We start from the raw sequence: 24,070 nt of genomic DNA, 5'->3' as shown, positions 1-24,070 counted from the left end.
TTCGACTATCTGTAAATATTTTGTCAATATACAGTATGGACAGAAAAGCACTGGATTAGCATGTGAGTGCACTATGCTTGGGCAAGCAAACAAGTCATCATGAGATGTTTATTTTTGTTGACATCCTATGACTGCGCCCATGTCTTTAGCTGTGTTTATATCTGGTTTTATCCTATCTCTTCACTGCAAAAGTACGGAGGACTCTGAGCCACTTAAAAATTTTTCATTTAACACTGTTAATTTTAGACTTTAAAGTTTGTCACTGAATGTTGTTAAAATTTTTCATTTATTCTTACTTTCTTTTGTGAATTCTATCTTAAATTATTAACGAAACCTAGGTAAGTAATAAAACAGTACATTTAGCGTACAATTCAAATTAATCACAACACTGTCCAACTTTTTCACCTACCTTATAACTTACAATTAATATATCTATAGGATTAGATAATACAATATCTTCCGAATCTTGCCCATCTATATCTAACAACTCAGAGACTTATACAAGTTTGGTACCCCGGCTCCGCTCAGCCTTGCCTGACGTGTGTATCGTTGCAGGCACGAAGTTCCTGTGACCAGCCAACCGATCACCCTCGTTCATATCGACGAGGACATAGTGGTTGTCAACAAACCAGCCTCTATTCCTGTAAGTGGCAAATGAGACGGCCATATTTGTATGCTTATTTTCATAGTCTTCATTATCCTTTGCATGCGCTAGTTTAAGTTCCAAGGTTGGTATATTTGTTGGGTTACGGTGATGGTAAAGCAGAAGTGAGTACGTAGTTAGTATATGTTGTTCAGCTTTTATTGTTTTGTAAATAAAGGCATTATCGTTTGCGAAGCTCGTAGTATCCATGTTTAAACATATTCCTTTTGGGTGAACGAGACAGGCATATTTGTATAAACAATAAAAATTATTTAACTTTATATTTTAAAAAATTGAGTTTAATTAACGTGTTCCATAATTATATAGGCGACACAAAATACCGCGTAAAAGTCGCACCGTGATTTCATATTCTCGAAACTTCGATAGCATTTCTGTCGCGTCAAACTTACAAAAAGGGTCATTATACAAATTATTTGAACATTACCGAGCATGAATTGCGTTCAAAGCATAAGTTGCGGTTAAAATCCGCTTTCGCTACAAAGTCCTTTGACGTGATGTAAAACGGTCCCTCGAGTTTAACAAGAAATATTCCGTGATGGAGTGCCTTTAATAATACCGTCATGTCACTTCGTATAGTACAGCTTTATTGTAGTCTGAGTTCATGCTGATAGTAGGTATGTGAGTTATAACAACTCGATAAATGAGCTATACTTTGGTAGCAACGAAAGCTATGGATAAGTATTCAATATGTGATTCGTTGGAAATAATGGAGTACGTTGTTTGTAATATCGTAATAGTACCTGTAAAGCACAGCTCTTACAATCCTAAATACACTTTTTCTGATGGTAAATTATATTTGAAATATTTTTGATATAACCACTTAAGAGATAAATGAATTAATGATTAAGAAAATGTGTTACAATATATAGTAGTAACGCTATTTTTCTCACAGTAGATTGATCAATATCTAAAAAATTTACAATTTTGCATTAGCTATTTCATACAAAACAAATCTTCTGACGTTATTCACAATAAAGATATGCAACTAATGCGATAATCAAAATGAGAAATGCATCAATGATCCGTAGCCAATGAATAATTAAAAAACGAACATTCTTTTATAAAGAAGACATTGCGCGATGCTCTATATTGCTGTGAAATAAAATATATTCCCTCGGGCAAAAATAATAAGTTGCGGACAATATTGGAGCTTTCGATTCGCTTATCGGTCGCCGCGGGCATCATATAAATTAGTGTAATCAACAAACGCATAATGATGTAAAAATCGGTATAGTACGAGTCGGACTTGCGACGCTAAGGGTTCCGCACGTAGGTTAAAAACCAATTTTAAACAAAATTCGGTATCAATTTTAATAGACAACCGTTATTATCGAGGTCATAAATTTGATGTCGTCAAAACATAAAACACGTAAAAAAGGTAAACCCATTCAATTTACGACTGCGCTAACCGTTACTTTACCTCGATTTTTAATTAATTTTTAATATGGGCAACATAAATATGTCATCTCTGACTCAACTGTTTAACTAAGGGTTCATGATATACAGTCTGGTAACAGACAGACAAATTAGACACACAGCGAAGTCTCTGTAATAGGTCCCATTTTTGTTTTGTTTCCGTTTTGACATTTGGGTACGGAACCCTAAAAAGCAAAGAAGCCAAGTCATGTAGATGTCTCAGTTGTTTATTATTACGCGTTCATTTGTGCGATTTTTATTTGCGACGGGCCGCAGTCGTAACTAATGCGGTGGTGGCTGAGTTATTAATCAAGAGATTGTACACTGTATGTTTACAATACAATGGACGAATCGTATTGGGTAGTTTTTGTCGGACATTCCGTGGTACATTGGGTATGAAATGGAACGATAGAATTCGGGATGATTTATTTTTGTTATAGTTATGTTTGTATTGTTATGATATTATTATAGAGCGTCTAACGATTATTTCGATGCAGTTTCTGAATTAGATACTGAGCTATTTCAATACTTTTGTCGTAAGTAGCTTGATAAAAGGAGGTGGGAACAAAAATCAATCCGAAGCCAATCATTGAAAAACAAATCTATTTTGATTTAACTATTCGATTTTTTAAATAATTAATTTATCAGAAAATAATTGTGTTCAATCAATTCATTGACTCCGACGGTTAATATTGATGGCAAAAAATAAAATATGGATACCTGATTATTATATGGAAACACATTGCATAATAAATTGTTTCCAATATATAAGTCTTATAAAATTAATATACATAAGGTGTGTTAAATATTCTGGAAGGTTCCAACATCAGTACCCATATTAATGAGATTGTTCTCAGTAATTCTAGAGAACCAAACCTATTGATATTATTGTTAATATGTATTTCGGGGAACCTTATTGTGATATATGAGTATTGATTGGTAATTATTATTGTTATTACTCGAGATTGGAATAGCTATTGTAAGTGTAATGTATGAAAGCATTCCTTTCTCTGATGGTCGATAGAACAATATAATAAAACAATACAATAAAACGGAGCTCATTTTTAAAATCCATTGCATTTGATTTAAAAATCGCTGTTTGTGGATAAATAAATCTCAATAAAAATAGTAATTCTATTTTAAAGTAAATTATACTATTATACTAATGTTATTGACACATGATTTTTATATCCAAAGTAATATTCTATAAACTTTTAATTCAGTCTATGAAAAATAAGTAATAAACCGCGATTTAATTCAGTTAAAAATTACTCACGTCCTACTTTAAAATGTGCTCAATAAATCAGAAGTAACACCTTTATGTGAACACATAGGGCTTCCCTGTGGATTACACTTGTATGCCACACCTCTGCATGTGTGCGTGACTACATACGAAAACGGATAGAATCGTGTATTGCAATTCAATTATGTATAATTTAATTATGGTGTACATCACCAATTTGTACTAATTTATACCTACGTAATATGTATAATTTACATGTTAAAACAACTTCATGAAAAGGTCGTAAATCTCGTATTATATGAAGATTACATGTAATAAAAATACATTTTAATCCCCGAATTGTTTAAGATACCTTGACCTGACTGAAAAGGTTATTGATTCAATTATTATTCAATTCTGTAATTATTATTAAATGTCAAAAATCAATAAATTAAATTTTTTATTTTAGAATTAGTTATTTTATTTATTAGCTACAAAATTCTTCACCCTGCATATAATATTGTTAATGAATTGGATATTCTTAATTACCAACATGATTGACAATAATAGATTGGAGATGTTTATTTCAAACTTTGCACTACTACTAACTACCTGCTTATAAACAACGAATTTACCTAAATACAATTTTTGTAACTTTTTCCACACAACTAATTTTTTGACTTTTAGATTCATTCCACTATTTCCGCGACCCCCGTTACCGTTCATCTTTAATTTCTAAAATATACATGATCTTTTCCAAATTTCAGCAATAGTATATCAAACACACAAAATACACAACTACAAATTATTTTAAAAGCAATTCTTTAAAATTTACTATATAGTTAACACTTTAAATCGAGATAATAAAATAACACGATTTCATGATTGATAATTTATTTGTTACTATACTTTTTTAAAACAAACATAAAAAGGCCTCTCTTTGAACGAAGAGTGCAAAGTAAACGATTTCTCAACTCATCATATTCATGTACCTACGTATTTAGTGCAATGCACATTCATGTATGCACTTTGAATTATTCAAGAGTTGTATGAAGTTTGGCACGAATATCACCCTTATTGTAGACACTTACACATATATATATAAAACATAAAACGCTATGCGAAACGACAATTTTGGCATAAACGTATATAATATATCAGTAGTACCTGCCTACTTCTTGTTCTAACGTATTTATTGTCAAATGTTAAATTGCAATGTAAATAAATGTCAGAGATGTGTGACGCAATAATCAATAACAAACAAGGGGTAAAACACATCTCTCGTGAATAAAACTGAGAAATCGCCGACACGGCATTTGGTCGTCACACGATATCGGGTCACGACAAAATGTCGTGTCGTCCAGATGTGTTTTGGCTCTGACCACTGTTATTTTGTGATGGGCCAGGCACGAGACGCCAGTGCTAGCTTGTCCCTTGCGCATCATATACGCCGATGAGGACCTCCTCGTCCTAGATAAGCCGTGCTCGCTACCGGTGAGTCGCTTGTACCAGCCCTCGGAGAGGCTAGCATGTTCTTTGCATGCTCTTTGAGTGCAAATTCCTTTGCGTCTTTTGAAGTATTCCGAAGAAAAAAAGACCGTGCGGTTCGCGCCAAAAGAAATGTCGGTACTTACTCGGTAGGTTGGGTGTACGAGCCCATGAGATTGTGAACAAGTGTTACATATTATTTGCGTCAAACTACGTTTTTACCAGAATGATACGTTTGTTTCAATATGTAACACTTTCATTGAGGAGTTCGGTCAATAGTTGAGACGGTAATACCACCTACAAGTGGATATCGAAAATGTTTATTTTTTACAGGTTTGTATTGCTTTAACATAATTTTCTCTCCACACGCAATTTTTATTTACTTTTTCAAAAAGAATTCGTAAATTTATCTCGATTAGATATAGTTCTATCGTTTTGTTTTTTTAGGACACCATATTTTGTATGCAGTTTTATATAGCACTAGATACCCTGAATAAATTTCACACCCTTCTTACGAAACGTTTTCCTTACGAACCGTTGACTTATTCATTCTAAGAAAGTGACGTCATAATCCAACGATCCGTAAGCAAGAAGAATCATTATAGCAACGGAGCATAAAGTGATAAAGCATTACTTCTTGACATTTTATCATAACAATCACGTAAAGAACATTAAAGTTTTTTGTCGAACAAACTGCTGTTGGAGAGAAATTTATGTTTTACATCGAAACTCGCAACTAACTGAAATAAGAATATTTCATATAACCTCAGCTTTTAGTGCTTCGCTTACACGTCACTAGCTTGTGTTAACTCGCACTGTTTAATTATTAAACATTAATTTAAAAATGACACTGATTTTAATTTTATTTCCTAAGTTAAGTATTTTGGTTGGTAGCGTTGTGTGCTGTGAGAATTAGATGTTTCTTTAAGAGTTTATTATCATTCTTTACTAGAATTAGAACTAGAGACTAGAATTTTAGACGCGAAATCATAGAAAATTATATTATTTTATATTAAAATCGAACTACTGCTGTTATTATCTAAAAATAATTAAACCGAAAATTTACTGTAATTCGTACAACGGTATTTTAACAAAACAAATTATTTCCTATTTTATATTATAAATTAAAAATGATGTATAATTGTGTTAATCTACTTTTAGTATTGCAAATGACAGACATTTTAGAAACCTTATTCTAAATCTGTCTCAATCAACCTCAATGATAAACCTACAAAGCTAAAAATACAATCTCACACGCACACAACGCTAATTCTAACAAATAAATAACAATTGAACACACAGGTGCACCCATGTGGACGATACCGTCACAACACGGTGGTGTTCATACTCGCCAAGGAGTACAACTTGAAGAACCTGAGGACCATTCATAGACTGGACAGGTTGACGTCAGGTAAATATAGACAGCTGAAGTTTGTTGGTCTGGTGGTATAGAACTGGAGTTTGTTTGGTTGGAAGAATTATGTGAGCGGAATATAGTATGCAATGAAGATGGAAAGTATGTTGGTTTAATTAATTGAACGTGAGTTTGCTAAAATTACGTAAATATTAATTTTCGAACGAAGTTAATTGTAATAGGAACGATAGAAATATACAACGATAGGAACAAGAATAATAAGTGTGGGTAAAATATACTATGCAGGTATAAAAAGCAAGCTTTTAGGATTTGTTTGTTTGTCTATAATATATAATATTAGAGTCAAATAAGTAGAGAAAGTATTATGTAATTAGTTGAATTGAGAAATAAATTGTGACTTTCTATGAAAGATGATAGGTGAATAACTGAATAGCCCACATATTATGATAATTTCAAAGATCTAATAACAGAATATGAGAGAAAATTATATCAAAGAAACTAGATAAGATAAAGCGATCAAGAAAATTCGCTAAAAATTTACACGCTTCAAACGTATAGATACTTATCTCGTAAAAATGATTTCTAACACTCGCGATTTCCCTTTTAAATGTGAACTCTTCATCTGTTAGTATTCACGGTGGGTTCGCTATGATCCTTTAAAAGCCTTTGAGTGAGTTGATCTCTCAGTAGCCTGGTAATGGACGAACGGCTTAGGAAATCTTTGCCTAACGTTCTATTTTTGTTCGCTTAAATATCAATGTTATTTTCAGCTACTTTGAAATGTTTACGTTTGTTAAAGGGGTTTACTTTATCAAGTATTTCAAGTTGAGGTCGCGACTTTTCAAGATTCTTTACTAGTTGAATTATGATGCTTTTAATATTAAATTCGCGAGATGAATTTTAAATTTCTCTCAAGTCTTAATAATCAATAAATGGGGTCTTTGAAAATCGAGTCTGATTTAATTTAAGCTTATTGGATTGTAAACAGAAATTGAATATTGAACGATAAAAACCCTAACGAAATAGTACCAAAACTAATTTAAATGTATTAGTTTTCGATTGAATTCTAAATTCTATTTATTCCAAATGTTCATAAGTCCTGCAGCCAATTAAATTTTTAAACTTTTTCTATTTCGTGAGCTTCATTGAACTGTGAAAGTGTCCATGTGCAAATACATATTAAGTTAAACTTGTTGTCATTTTACACAACATATACCAAAGTATGTTAAGTTTTTTTTTTTAATATACAAAACAAATTATCAATGCGAGAGCATAATGTTATAGGCTGTACTATCTATGCAATACTTTTGTTGCAATGTCTTTCCTAGACTAAGGTAGGTATTTTTCTGAATTCCGCATGACATTGTTTAAATTACTTTATCAGGTCTCTTGTTATTCGGGAGAAGTCCAAAGAAGGCGAGACAGATGGAACACCAGATCAGGAACCGGCAAGTGCAGAAGGAATACGTTTGCAGGGTAGACGGAGAATTCCCTGAGTGAGTATTGCCTTTGTCTCTAATCTTTGTTATTACAATACTTATGTAGGTTTTATCTGCTCTTATTTAACCTTTTGGCAAAAAGTTAATCTTTTCACTTTTCTATTGTAACATCAGAATTATAAGTGCTTTCTTTGGAATTAGGTAGGAACGTTGGTAGAAGCGTAGGGTTTCAGTAAACTTCATCCAGCTTACATAATCTTGGGCTTTCCATTATTGAAATATACTTTTTTTTATATAATAGGCTCCTTTATCAAGACATTCATAACCTGACCTACCTATCGAATATCCCACCCCTATTTCGCGTTACGGTTTGGCACCACTTCAACAGTTACAATGTGGTATACAATGTGGACAGGATATAATTTGAGGGCTTTGCCGCTGTCCGACGCTGTCACGTAAGATTTAATGCGTGACCATTAGGTGATTACATATTGTCTCGCCGTGACACGCCCTAATATTAATTGTGCTGGAGATATTTAACGCTTGCGGTTGGAGGGATTCGCGTGACAGATTAGTTTGTGGTATATCGCGAGGATATTTGAGACGTTGGGAGTAATGTGTTTTGAGTTAAAGACGGGTAATTAGAACTAAATATCAATAGACTTTAACGAGATACTTATTTAAATAAGTACAGTTATGCAATACGAGCATACCAACTTATTGTAAAGTAAATTATACTTACTACCTATTATAAATCACGCTTCGCGTAGAAGTTGTAGTAGTTTGTTCCATACAATAAATAATATCTTATTAATTCTAACTTCACGTTAACTGTCAATCAATCCAATTCTCTTTTGTTACATGTTTTTAATAAACCTATCTTTTCATATTAAACTTTACCATCCTCTTTTTTTATTACTTTCATTATATTATCTACTAGCTGTTCCCCGCAGTTTCACCCGCATTGCTCCGCTCCTGTTGGTCTTAGCGTGATGATGACCTTTCTCGATGAATGGGCATTCTAACACCGAAAGAATTTTTCAAATCGGACCACTAGTTTTTAAGAATAGCGCGTTTAAACATACAAACTCTTCAGCTTTATAATATTAGTATAGATAGATTGAAAGATCCCTGTTATTATATATCTAATTAATTTTAAACAGAACATCAGTAGATAACAACATGCCAGCTAGTTTATACTTACATCTGAAAACACAATAATTTATCTAATTACACAGTCGTCCCATTAAATGATTACACATTGTGTCTACATGAATGTTAATTGCGCTAAGATATTCATTTGCGGCATTTAATCGATTAGCAATGAACCGTGTTGATTGCGTGGCTCTTGTGCGCTGCGTAATTGTAGATATGTCTATTTGTAACGATAGCTATTGTTCAATCGTTTCTTTTAAATGCTTTAACTCATAGTCGCGTGGTACGGCGATAAAGAATAGGTACCATCTCTAGAACTATCTAGAACTTATTGACATTTAGATTTAGGATCTATGTAGCTCGTATTACATCCAGTTCTGATCAGCAGTTTCTGTAAAAATTTGTCTCAATGAACATAAAAATATTCGTGGTGACGAAATTTCGCCTATTAGAGCGCGATATTATCAATTTATATTACAGCAATAAAGAAAAAAATCTGTATTATTAGTAGAAAATAATGGAACTTATAAACTTAATCAAAATTTATTTCTAAGTAAATTTCAACGACTACTATAATTTTTCTTGCATTGTCATCATCCAATACTATTTGACATTAGAATTTCAAGCTTGTAGCTCCCCGGGAATTTAGTCCGATATTGATTTCTGAAACGCTCCGACCGATGAAAAAATGAGCTAACAATTTTTTTCGAAATGTCTGGAACTCACAATGAAAAACAGTCTAGTTGAAAACAAATTATAGGTTTTCACAATTTTTTGTTGACACATTTTGACTTATTCTATTTTATAGACGCCAACACTAATTTTATTAGACACTAGCTTTCCACCCGCAGCTTCGCCCGCGGAGTCAAAGAAAAACCCGCATAGTTCCCGTTCCCGTGAGATTTCCGGGATAAAACCTATCCTATTTCCCGGGGTAAAAAGTAGCCTATGTCCTTTTTCGGGAATCAAAATATCCAAATCCAATAACCAAATTTCATGCAAATTGGTTCAGTAGTTAAGGCGTGATTGAGTAACAGACAGACAGAGTTACTTTCGCATTTATAATATTAGTATGGATTTTCAAAACTTCTAAAATTAACCCTTATCTGATAAAAAATCAGTATTTGTATTTCACTAGCTTCCGAACAAAGGTCCTCTCGCGCGCTATGTAAACATCTGAAGCACCCTTTATGTAAATCCATTTCTGTACCAAATTTGATCGGAATCGATCCTTTGTCCTCATTAAAATAACATTCAAAAGCACAGCTTGCTATCTTTCGTATGTGACGCTTCTATGCTCCTCGCGAATAAATTTTTGTTATTTGATTTTTTGATTTTGAATACGATTTTCATCATTCATTCATCATTCATCATCAGCCCATATACGTTCCCACTGCTGGGACACGGGCCTCCTATGAGGGTACAGGCCATAATCCACCACGCTGGCCAAGTGCGGGTTGGCGGATGACACATGTCGTCGAACTTTTTTTTTTTTAATTCTTCGACATGTCGGTTTCCTTACGATGTTTTCCTTCACCGTTCGAGCAGTGGTGATGTTACAACATGCGCAGATAAATTGAAAAATCAATTTATTTCCTGCGCGCTCGCCTGGTCTCGAACCACGGACTTATCGATTCGAAGTCCGAGGTCTCACCACTGAGCCACCACTGCTCACTGAGCCACCACTGCTCGACTGCAATACGATTTTAATGAGGACAAAATCGATAATATTTTGACCACAGATTTTGACAATGAAAAATGCTCTAGGCTCCGCTCAGCCATTAGCCATATAACTTTTAGGAAGACATCACTTTTTAAATTCAATAGACGTTGCCATAGCAACCACCTCCAACCCAATTCTAATGATACCCAAATCAGCAGTGAGGAGATCGAGTGCACGGAGCCTATAGAAGTCGTCAGCTACAAGATTGGGGTTTGCAAGGTGTCCCCGAAGGGCAAGGACTGTTCCACCGTGTTCAAGCGGCTCGGCTACAACACCCGTACGAACACCAGCGTCGTTCTGTGCAAGCCGAAGACTGGAAGGATGCATCAGATCAGAGTGCACTTGCAGTATTTAGGTAAGTTTTTTTGCATACTAGCTTACCGCCCGCGGCTTAGCCCGCTTTTTCAAAACCTAATAAATTATATACTAAAAAACTTCCTCTTGAATCACTCTATTAAAAAAACCGCATCAAAATCCGTTGCGTAGTTTTAAAGATTTAAGCATACAAAGGGACATAGGGACAGAGAAAGCGACTTTGTTTTGTAGTGATGTGTATAAACTAAAATTAAAAATTTATTGGACAATTTTGTAGCTTAGTACACTCAACAGTTATATTTACGCACAATAATGTGCACATCTCTATTTGCACAAAAAAACTCCATCATTCAAATACAAAGAAAATCTTTGTAATTTTTTACGAATTACGATAACAAAACTTTTGCCCAAAAAAATTAAATTATATACGTTTTTAAAAACCCATAAAGCATTTATAGGTCAATATTAAAAATAATGTGGCCGTAATGTTCTTTAATAAAGCATAATAAACTTTTCCCTTTATATGCCGTTAGCAGTGTATAAGCAATCCACTTACTTTGATATTACGCTCAGGGAGACTAGAGTAATCCCCTTTGCCAAGGATTCCAAGGTTATTTTTAACATAAGCCTCTAAAACTTCTGGCAAACTAACCGCAACGTTGCAAAATCATATCCACTAAAAAAAACTCTTTTCGCATGCAATTATGGAGTTGGCGAAAAGTTTCTACTTTCGTGTTGCCAATTTTCATTTTCAGCGCTTGTTAAAATTTCTTTTTTAATTTTAACCACTACTCCACACAATGGGTCCACCACTCGTCTCGCTCGATGTTTGTTTAATTCAACAATACCTGTTTTCGTTAGTTCCGTATTATGAAAATGAGTGGCTCGTGAAATTTTAGGCAATTTCCCGTGTTGTTTTGGACGAATGCTCCACGAATGATATTCGGATTAATGACAGAACGTTGCTCGTACACAAAATTTGGTTCGTTCTAAAAATATGCGGTCCTTACAAATACGTGAGTTAACTATTTCATTTATCTAAATACATGGAAAAAACAGCCTTTGCCTTTTAAATTTATTCAAATCCAAGGTAAACGCAATTAGAAACACATTTACGTTATCTTTTGACATCCACTATTTATCTATTTAAGGTTTACTTTAGGAATTTCTCTCTGCGAAATACTTAGACCTTAATGAACTCACGTATCAGCTATTTTGTTAGGTCGTCTTAAATATACCTCTATATCTTCTATTAAAAATTTTCAATTTTAAATTACAATTTCTCCACAATTTAATTAGGAATTAAGTAACATAGACTGTAGATATTCTAGAATGTAATTGACTATCCAAATATGTACAATTTTAATAAGTTAAAGTTAATTAAAGAGATTATAAAAAATTCACCACACACCACAGACATTATAGGTTATAATAGCTCCACAGATACTTGGAAAATATCACATGAAACTTGGAAATGCTTATCCTTTTGCATCACACAACTATAGATTTACAAATTGTCCTAAAATTCCGACACTGTACAGGTTATCCCGTGGTAAACGATCCTCTCTACAACCATCCCGTATTCGGTCCACTGCGAGGCAAGGGTGGAGACACGGGCGGCAAGTCTGATGAGGAGCTGGTGAGAGACCTGATCGCGATACACAATGCTGAGAATTGGCTCGGAGTGGACGCGGGAGATGATGATATGCTGTTCTCTAAACCGGCTGCTGATGATAAAGGTAAGGGAGATAGATGATATTATGATGATGGTTCAAATGGTGTAGAGTAGGACAAACAAATATGTTAATGTAAGAACGTAAATATTATTTTAAATTAGCAGATGAGATATGTAGGTAGAATCTAATAATGATGAACGCTAAAGGCATGTTTTAATAGCGTAATTAAACAAATGCACAATTAAACAAATGCACAATTAAGTAGATTATTTATTTTACTATTACTATTAAGTAGGTTTTCAAACCATTTTCTTTCCATTGGTCCATAGTTTGTAATTTGTAAAACATGACATTCTGCGTTCTTTTTAACTTCTTGTATTTCACAATCATATGTTTGTTTTAATATACGATAAATATTATTGATTATTATCTATTCGTACAGTTGGTGAAGACGAATGTGACACGGGGCCAGCGTCACGAGAGTCATCTCCGAGATTAGAATCACCGGCGCCCGGCTTGACGCCAGCTACTGTTATGACACGTAAGTTTCTACGTCATTATAATATAGTTCTCATCACAGGTTCTCATTATTATTGTTTCAATTATACGTCATTGCTTAAAAAATGTATAAAATATTGTGTTATGAAGGCGTCTTGTATCTTTATTACATCTTACTTTCGTTATATTGATCAAACAATTCTATATTTGTATTTTGAATACCATTTCATATTGACATAACATTAGTCTACTTCTATTTTATTCCAATTCAACCGTAGGGCGTTAGGCGACTATTTTGGTATCTTTGCAACTTGCCAAAGAAGTTTCACTTCTGACACGTGTGCTCGGCACACGCACTCTTTTTTAATGTTTCTCACACCAATAATATAAATGTCGAATATATCTTAAGTTTTTACTTATTCAATTATACAGCTCGTACACCTTTTTGTGTTTTTATTATTTTACTAGATTTTCGCCCGCGGCTTCGCCCGCGTTTGCAAAGGAAAACCCGCATAGTTCCCGTTCCCGTGGGATTTCCGGGATAAAAACTATCCTGTGTTAATCCAAGTTACCCTCTATATGTGTGCTAAATTTCATTGTAATCGGTTCAGTAGTTTTTACGTGAAAGAGTAACAAACATCCATACATCCATATATTAAGATTAAGATATTAAGATTAATGTAACATTAATATACTACAGCGACGCTAGCTAGTCCGTCAAGCGGTGCGGAGGCGCCGGCGGACGCGTGCGCGCACTCGCCCGCCGCGTCGCCCAACATCAACGAAGACTCGAATGATGCTAAGGTAATTTGTGTTTCTGGTTGGGATTTATCACTGTTTGGTGAATTTTGAGTTTAGATTATTCATCTTATTCTGAAATTTTGTATTTGATACTTACTGATTATATTGTCAACACCACACTTATTTAATTTATGCAAATATTCTGTAAACAGAAACTAAAGGGCTTTTTTTCACAATTTGGCATTTCTGCCATTTCTGTTCTTTGACATTTTAATTTTTGTTTTTTAAATAATATTATCGCGTATTTTTATTTTAATAATATCACGTACTTTTTACCTATAATGTAATATTTTGCCTTTAGTCGGAAAAAGTCACAGTAGCCACGCAGACGGGCTGCAGCCCGGCAACCCAAGTGGGGCCCGCTGGGACCCCTGGGTCCGCGGGGTCCACAGTGGCCCCGGCCCCGGGGTCCGCGGAGCCCGCAGTGGACCCGCACTGCTACGAGTGCCGAGTGAGATACAGAGACCCCAGGCCGAGGGACCTGATCATGTATCTACACGCTTGGAAGTATAAGGTATGTTATTACGTAATTAGGGCAGATTTTTTTTACCTGTGTCGCATAGCTATACATTAATTTTGAAGATAAGAAAGAGAAATTAGTAATAATAATTTCACAGACTAAATAAAATTATTGATTATTAAAGAGTTTAAAAAAAATATAGATTATTTAAACAACTTCTAGTTACTAAAATTCGTTTCGTTCTATTTGTTTTAAAACACTGGCCTAATTGCCAAAAATTGACAATAAAATTGCTATCTGCTACCGAAATGAAAGAAATAGCTAACGCACAATTAATATCATTTCAATATATTTTTTTTTAGCAATCAAACCTTAGAATCAGAAACATTTGTAGTTACAATAAGTAGTAGTATGTAGTTATAATACAGTAAATTTTGTATAACAGGGACCAGGTTGGGAATACGAGACGGAGCTTCCACAGTGGGCGAGCGTGGAGTGGGAAGAGCAGGATAGTTCATAGTCACAGCAACTGCCGCCACTGGGGACGCGCCATCTCACATCTCTACTGAACACACACAACAATTGATAATAAAGATCCAGAAGACATCAAACTGACTGATAAACATAATGAAGATCCAGAAATTAAAGGTGACATCATTTTAGATCGTAATACACATATAAATAAAGTAGATTTTGAAGTTGTTAAAGATAATCATGAGGTTGTTGATAATTAATGTGATGATATTGATAAAAAACGCGCTCTCAGTGGAGTCGAAGCAGATACCGATAATCACCTTGGCTGTTATAATGTTGAAGACGTAAGTTTTGTAATTAACGTAAGATTAGATGTAAGTGTACCCTTTTCGTTTGGTGAGTTATTTGCACTTCTGATTGTTTTCTCCTAAATTTTTGTAGACGTTCGTTTCTAACGTACTTTACGTTTTGTTTAAGGTTTAATCCGTTCAGTTCCTATGTTATGTCGGGCCTAAATGTTTCGTCAAGCTTATTGTAGATATAGTGTTGTAATTTTGTAAAAAAATATCAGTAATATTTTAATAGATCGCTTTAATATAGCAGGGTGTTAATACACGAGTATAAGATCATCACGGCTATTGTATTTTTTATAGAGATTTTTGTTCTATCTCTTTCGAATTAGCAGTTATTATTATTCAAAATTGTTTTTTGTTCGATGAAATCTGGACCACTATTAAAATTTCGTAGTAAATATAATTATTAAAGTATGACCACTGTTTAAACAAGAATAACATCTAAATAAGTTAGGTAATATAAATATGAAAGCGTAAAATATGTAAAATAAACATTTTCGTCACTTTGGCTTCCATAGTGTTTGAGTAGTGAAACAATTTGTAAATATTTGAAAAATTCAAAAGATTTTTATACTTTAGTAAATGTTTACGATATCAATATTGTTATCAGATTCTTTATTATTTGCGTCCTTTGTTCAGTTTTCTTCATTATATTAGATTTCATTATTTTCGTTTCGATTTCGCATTTATTTTTTATTTCTTATCGATTACAGCGATATTTTCTAGTTCTCTATTTATCATAACCAAAGTAACAGCGGAGGTTTTCTCCAAAGATATTTTAATACCAAGTAGTCGATCATTTATAGTCAAAGCAGCACATTTAAAGACACTTAGAGTTTTTTTAACATTAAGTTTGCGTGTTATCGTTTAAGAGGAACCAATTTTAGTTTTATGCGTTTTATTTGGATTGTTCTTAAACCGTAGATATATGATATTCGTGTATAACGTTAGCAAGTATTATAATAAAAGACAATTCTTACTGTAACTTTGATAAACATATTTTCACGAGCTTTCAATAAATTAATTCTATGGAAATATATATTTTTCGTACTTTTAGTGTAGACGTAGCGCGTATCTGTCTTTCTGTTGTATTTATGCAATGATGGTTTGGAGTAAACGGTTTTGAGTAAATGTTAAGTTTTAGCATTCACTATTGCGTCTTCGCTTACTTTTTTCATTGATTTTCACTTTGTTCGTATGTCAACATCAAATTACTTGAGAACTGAGCATATTTGCGAAAGAAGAAAAATTATTGGATTTATTAAAATTTGTCAATTTATTAATCGTGATGTATCAAAAGCATTTATTAAAGTTAAAAAAAGTTGATTTTTATGATCGTAGAATTTTGCAATCCATCTTGTAGCTCAAAGGATCACACAATCTTGTTTACGTAATGAGAACCGACATAAATGTTTTTTTTAATGCACGAACAAAGTGGATTTCAATTTTACTGCTGCCGATTGCTGTCCTGTACATACGCTAAATGTGCCATCAGATACGTTTTCCATCATACAATCTATCTGTTTTGGGAACAACTCTTGTAATAAGTAAGAATTTAAATATTCGTAGAACCGTTCGCTTGTTTAGAATGTTCAACACTGTTTTATTTTGGAAATGTAATACTGTTTTCAATCATTTGTTTTATTAGTTGTGAGTCATCTTGAAATTCTCGTAAATAGTCGAGATTATGATATCCAATATTAGTTTGTTTGGAACATCATTGGATAATGGATATGTTAACGTAAAGAGGTATACAGTGGCATATCACCTTAGCCAAGCCTATTAAATGTCGTAGTCGAATAGGCTTCGCGTATTGTTGTATTTTTATAGTGTGTAAGAATTTGTTCATTGTATGTATTAACTAAGCGTTTATGCTGTGGGATCGCCTCACACAACCGTTTCTCTTATTTTACAAGTATATCAAAACACCTTTTTGAACGCTTGGGCGGTTTATTTATTCGTAAGAAATTTTCATGTGCCTTCTGAAAATAATAAAAAAATGAATATTGATAAAATTGTGAACGTTTTTCCGTACGGTTTTTTGTAATTAAAGATAAGTAGGGTTACATTCGGATATCGAGTTTGCGTGGTGGTCGAGAAACGAAATTTTATCCGATTCTCAATATATTTTGACAATATTTGAAAAACCAATGGTGAATTAGTCAGAATTGTTATTTTCTATATCGATTAGTGTTTTCTTGTCACCAACAAACTCGAACTAGGCACAATTTTGCACATGATATGTTGCATTGTTTTTAACAATAATTATTATTTGAATACCGGAGTGTCATGTGTATGGCTTGATTAGGAACATTTGTAACGCTGGACTTTACTTCACAGATAAAAAAATATATTTTCAACATTATTTTATCAATCAATTTACAATGTTATTGTTTATATTACACAATATATACCAGTTTGGCCTTTTATTGTACAAGCTTAAATTCATAAAAGATCGTTTTATTTTCTTTCAAAAGGACTTTTAAGTCATCCTTTCATTGTGTGACACGCGATCAATCGCTCCTCAGGTTCCCAGACAGAATTGTGTGCTAACGATATCAATGCCATATAAGAGCTTTATTGAAAAAAACTTATCTATAAAGCGTGAAGGTCTGGTATTAAAAAGGTATTGCGAAAGGTAAAAGTGGAATTATATTTGGCATTGAAGACATTACCTACCTATTTGTGTGTCAATGTTTTATATAAATTTCTAGTCTCTCTTGAACGCTATTCTTAAGTTTGGAAGAGATAGTCTGCAACAACATTTACAAGAATTTTGTGTAATATGATATTTTACTGGGAGAAAGAATAGAAAATTGTTATGGTGTTCCGCAAGGGAGTATCTTAGGGTTCGAACTGTTTCTTAGTTATGTAAATGAAAGATCAAATGTTAACTAATTTATATGTCTATAAAATGATGTTTTAATTATCTGTGAAGTATAGCAAGCGACTGGCACTAGCCGATTATTGTTTTATTTTTCAACGAACAATGAAAGACATTTTGTTATTTTGTATAAGTATTTGGTAATTAAGATATATTAGCGTTTCCTTCTTTAGATACGTGTTGTAATGATTCATGTTTCCACATAAATTTAATTAGAATAAACTTCATCATTGAATTTTATTGTTTTATTTCTTCCTGACCTTATTATCTGAACTGTGGACTACTGTGGACTTAATAAGTGAGTATTGAGGAAATGCTAGATACGATATTATATTTTTACTTAACATTACTGAGACAAAGTAGTGAACACTTTTTCTTCTAACGAACATGCTTACATATATTTTGTACAAGATACATTAATTCTGAACATTTGCTGCACTAAACAAGGAGATAACATGTTATGTTTGTCAATAACAACTATTTATTATACCTAAATACTATGTACCATATTATTGATTGAATCTCATTTTTTATTTTATTCAAAGTATGTGATAAATGATTAATGACAAAAACAGCTGTAGTGTGAAACAAGCTTTACTTTTAGCGCAATAAATTTTATGACCTTCACAAAACACGAAAATTTTCAAACGCACATAAGCGCCGCGCCGTGCCGCACTTGGGCAAAGTATTGAAGGACGCACTAATGCGTCCAGCCGCACTGGGTAGACTTTCTTCAACCGCGCATACGCGTTCATACGCACCACACGAAATATTTATTGGACGCGCATGTGCGTTTGCCGCACCGGGTTAGTGAGATATTTACTACGCATCTGCGAAAACGAAGTAAATCTCATTAAACCAAAATTACTGTATTGATTTAGCCTAAATTTCCAAATGGAATTTTGCCCGAAACATTAATCTGTTCGTTTTTTATTATTATACATCGATATAAAACATGCTCCTAAAAAGCCAAGCTCAAATGTCAATTCAAGAAATGTTAGAGCATTTCACACAAAACAAAACACTGATAAAACATAGGAAACTCATTATACTTGCTGATATAAACGCATCTCACGAGACCGTCTGGTGACACTCTATGTGTCAATGTGATTGAAGTACAATTCATATGCTAATTTTGTATCTGTAAATCTATTTATTTGTAACCGTATATACGATACTTTACAATTATACAATAGGAATTAACATACCAAGTCTAATCTATGCACTATTCTGGTTAAAAAAAAATTTTTGTTATATTTTATTTATTATATTTTCGAAATCCATTTGCAATTATACTCGTAGGTTCTTTTGAATATGAATCAAATTCTTTAAACGTGCTGAAAAAAGATGAAAATAATAAAATTTGGATGGGTACTTAAGTGTACTGTTACATTAAATTTAGCGTTTCAAAAAGCTACACAAATCATTATTAATATTTTTGCCCATGACCTACCGGTTAATGTCGGAAACGCCTGACCGATTTTGATGAGGTGTTCACTGATAGATAAATTATATTATCAGGAAATTAACAACAGCACACATTTTATTAAATACAAGGTACCACATAATATAACTAAATAGTACCGAATAAAGTACTACTAACGTAGGTATCGTAATCGTAATCTTATAACCGTTTAAATGTCATCAGTTTAACTATATCTTAGTTCAGAGAGCGTACGTATTCAGGAATATATGGACGATAAACACCCTTGGAGGGTTATCGCGTAAAAACCACAGGACAGTTCTTTGGCTTATTATTATAATATATGATGTTACATATGTATTTTTTAAAATTAAATTGTAAAACTGATATGATTTAAAAGAGCAACTATGGAGTTTCTTGCCGGTTCTTCTCCGTAGATACTGCTTTCCGAATCGGTGGTAAATGTTGAAAATATGTAATGACGTTTAAAAGTGCTTCTTTAAGAAGTCTAATTGGATAAATAAATGTTTGAGTTTGAGTTTGAGCTTATACAAACCTGCACAAACACTGTCTAATTTGCACATTTGGTGTTGCAGCATTGTTCATTCATTCATTACCATAAATTATTTCACCGCATCTGCAGCATGAACAACATACGAAATAGTGTACTATAATCATCATTATCCTTCTATTAGTTATACTAAAAACATTATAATAACGTAATAATTATTAAAATAGTAAAATATGTTTTTTTGTAAGTACCTATACAAAATTACTTTTCACAAAACTACTATAATATGGTAGAAAATATCTACCTATTGAAAGGATGGGAGCATAAAAAAAACAAACTGCCTTTTATTTCATTTTTACAATTTTCTAGCTGACTCGTGCCCATTTTACTTGGCGTAAAACAATTTGGTCGTAGCTATTTTTGCACCGTACGGAGCGAATTTCCTAAACTACTTTCCTAAATTTTTAGTTTCTTATCCTAATAGAAAATATTTTTTCCAAATTCAAATTATAAAAAATGTTATCTATAATATAAATACATAATGAACTTAAAACTTGAATAAAAGCATAAAATTATTGCATCCATAAATCCTTATAAACATTACTAACAAATTTTATTGTATACATTATAAGCACACTTATTAGTTAAACACAACACATTTTAAATAATTTATTCATAATAAAGAACTACTGAAGTCATTATTTTTAATGGAAAGTGGTCATTAGCAACAAAATGGAAACAAAACTTCAAGCTATTTCATTTGTGTATTTTATTCTGCATTCACAAATTAACAAATATTATTCGTGCAGTTAAATATTATCTTCCCAACAAATTGGGAGAAACATTTGAAATGCGTAAATTACTTTAAAAGCTATAAAAATAACAATAAAGCGGTACTTGAGAGAGGGGTAGACGTTTATGTCGGGGTCTATAGAAAATTGTTTACTCCGAATTGAAAATACTATTCTTTATTTAATTCTAGTTTTCGTAGAGTAAATTCGGTATTTACTAAACTTCCTCTGTCTCCATCCGTCTGTCTGTCACAGAGCTTTACAGCTGATAGCGTCTAGGTCTTACAATGCTATTTGAATTTTTCAGTATTTATATATATAGGTAACAACGAATATGGATGAAGTAGTTTAACGTAGTTAAAATCTTAAGAAGAATATAATAATGTACCTACTCAATTTGACTTCAAAATTATCCATTTTTGATTATTTGGTTCATATTGAGCACAAAAAAGAGCGTGTGTCAGAAATGAAACTTCTTTTGAAAGATTCAAAGATACCAAAAGCGTTGCCTTATTCCATGACGTGATGTGGCATGATGCGACCTTGAAATTTTACTCTCAACGCGCCTAAAGAAGTTTCTCTTCATAAATTGTATACGTATTCTCACGAATATAAACGAAACAATTTATAAAACCTCCGTTTGAAATAAGTCGAACAAACGGATTAATTCAACGCAAGAGTTCAGGTAACGAAAAGTCAACAAGAGGCCGTAAAATGGCTATTAAGATAGGGTAAATGTAACGAAGGCACTCCACTGAAATTTCTATTTATTCGTGTTTTATTTCAATAAATACGAATTATACTAAATTGCCCTATATTGTTTTATTTGTTGATGTTTACAAACAATACTTTTATAGATTCTGAATTTGATTCATTGTCATAATATTAATATTACTAACCCAAATGAAAATTCCAGCAGTTTTGTAACAATGTCAGTTTTGAAGGAATTGAATAAAGTTACTAAAAGATGGGTTAAAACAAACATTAATAAATAATTTTGAAAACAAAAGCTATAAAGAGTGTCGATTGTATTGTCGACCAAAATCACAGTAGGGACAGTAGTTTTACATTATATATTACTACTAGCTGTGCCACGCGGTTTTACCCGCATTGCTCCGCTCCTATTGGTCGGTGATGATATATAGCCTTCCCCGATAAACGGGCTATGTAACACCAAAAGAATTTTTCAAATCAGACCAGTGTTCCTGTGATGAGCGCGTCAAACAAGCAGACAAACTCTTCAGCTTTATTATATTAGCATAGATTTAAACAAATTATAGAGCCACTGCAGTAATTTTAATAGATTTTACTATACCTAGGTAAAAAGTGTAATTACCTTCAGCAGTAACACGAATTTTTAGGACGTATAATCAACATTTATCAAACAAATATGTTTGGCACAAGTTTCTAAAACACCAAAGTTATAGCAGAATAATCTACCGGCATTAAGCTTTATTTAAAAGCAAATAAAACCTTAAAGGAACGATTGTTCATAATACCTTCAGTTGTGAAATTCATACTTTTAGGGCCTCAATTTAATCTGGGGCCTCTAAAGGATGTTTCTGGGGCCTCTAAAGCATGTTTATTTCGTAACTAAAAAAATATTTCACATCCTTAAACAATAAACATATTCGGGAGAGATTTGTCAGCAATAATTTGTCAGTAGTGATATAAGCATATAGAGATGCTACAGAGGTAGGTATATAATACTCTTTTAACTGCTATGTCACAATATCATGTATATGTTTTATGTATCAATTTATAAACATTATCGAACTCATACCACAATACTTATATGCTCAATGATGAAAGTTACTTGTTACTTGTGATCTACGTTTATAGAAATTTTGTATATGATTCATATTAAGATTATTATTAATCGTTCTTGACAGGTATCAGTATGTATTGGCATGTATCATATTTGTATTAGAATGTTCTTTTTTAATGCACGTCATATGTATTATCGTAACGTTACACTGTATCGTTACAGTGTTTAATTTGAACATACAACAGAATACCTGTTTTCTGGACGGTTGGATTCTACTAAACGCTTTTCCTATGGAGGGTGGACAAAACATATTTATTCGATGAGCGATGCTAGTATAAAAAATCTAGGGCCCTATAAAGCATAAATCCCTACCTGTGGCCACCAATAGCAATTTTGAAGGTATCCTGTAAACACGGGTTAAGTTACGATACCCAGTAATTTCACCGCGATGGAAATTTATATTTTCCAACCCGGTGCTTTATTACTGGACTTATTTTATGGCTTTTAATAATATGATGAATGTTTTCATGTCGAAGAGAAACGTGTACGAAATTTGATTGCTTCAAACTTTTATAGTTTTCACTTTATTAGACGCTCCGATATGAACGGAATCTTTGGTCTTATTTAGTTATGTTTAAACATTGTACATATTTTATGTACGAATGCATAATTGCAATAAAATAAATTATAGTTTATTTTAACAGGTAACCAGCATATTCTTTAGTTTTATTTACTGATACCTATTATAATATTAATCCAATTTTTTTTACAAAACGACAAAAATGCATCCAAATATTCGTGTATAAACCTTTTCATGATTGAATTCATTATAAAATGATGAAATTCCTGTGTCAACTTAAATTTTCCCCATTAATTTTAAGTAATTAACGGTGGCAACATTTTAATTATTAAATGTGCTGCCTACTAAAATTTTATTGAAGGTTCATTAACGTATTTTATACACAATATTTTCTCCTGAATGTGCGTTCATTATTTGCTTTTCAAACTAGGTAGGTATAATGTCATTTAGAATCTCAGAAAAATCTACACAATATTAAAATTGAGATATTTACATATAATTTTTAGTTTGTTGTATTTGTCTCCACTTGATAATATCTCGATAATAACTATTATTTTTTATTTTAAGAAATAACATTCAAAATGCTACGGCGAGCAACTATACCATCTATATTCTATAACTATACGACAGTAGATGAAAAACCTGACAAGAAAATATACCGTTCTATTTATATCACACCTTCAAGAAAAATGAAGTTAAGAGCCTTGGCATAAATCTATTACGCATTACTTATTATACATTAAATTAATTATAGTTCGCAGTCACACTTAACCCCTTTGAGCGGTAATTATATGGCAAGGTATGCTCTCTTACCATGACTTACGTTAAGTATGTTAAGTATGCACATTAAAGGAATAAAGAGGGAATTTTTCAAGACGGTGAATGGCCAAGAAAATAAAAAAAGACGTGTGGCACTCGGACCTCGGGGACTGCATGCCGCGGTAAAGCTATTGCATAAATAAATAAATAATAAATAAATAAAATCTTTATTTGAATTCATACATTAATATGTTACAATAGATTGGGGTTCAGGCCCCCTTACCAGGTATAACTA

General features: G+C 32.7%; 1 protein-coding gene across 4 annotated transcripts in view; it reads left to right on the top strand.

Annotated features, from left to right (window-relative positions):
* The window catches only part of LOC123706009 (RNA pseudouridylate synthase domain-containing protein 2-like), a 341,844-nt gene extending 323,666 nt beyond the window's left edge, over positions 1–18,178 (top strand). For 2 of the 4 annotated variants that reach the window (XM_045655129.1, XM_045655131.1), the window contains 9 exons: positions 556–643; positions 6,093–6,201; positions 7,550–7,661; positions 10,641–10,837; positions 12,339–12,536; positions 12,916–13,014; positions 13,672–13,775; positions 14,074–14,286; positions 14,678–18,178. In XM_045655129.1, coding sequence (XP_045511085.1) covers positions 556–643; positions 6,093–6,201; positions 7,550–7,661; positions 10,641–10,837; positions 12,339–12,536; positions 12,916–13,014; positions 13,672–13,775; positions 14,074–14,286; positions 14,678–14,752 — 1,195 coding nt within the window. In that variant the 3' untranslated portion in view covers positions 14,753–18,178. Of the gene's footprint in view, positions 1–555; positions 644–4,708; positions 4,797–6,092; positions 6,202–7,549; positions 7,662–10,637; positions 10,838–12,338; positions 12,537–12,915; positions 13,015–13,671; positions 13,776–14,073; positions 14,287–14,677 lie in introns of all 4 variants that reach the window. The other 2 variants (XM_045655128.1, XM_045655130.1) reach the window with 2 other exon arrangements.
* Positions 18,179–24,070: the final 5,892 nt, after the last annotated feature.

The sequence above is a fragment of the Colias croceus genome, chromosome 3, assembly GCF_905220415.1.
Source record: "Colias croceus chromosome 3, ilColCroc2.1".
In the NCBI taxonomy this organism is placed as follows: Eukaryota; Metazoa; Arthropoda; class Insecta; order Lepidoptera; family Pieridae; genus Colias; species Colias croceus.
This window is presented reverse-complemented; position numbering and strand designations above follow the sequence as displayed.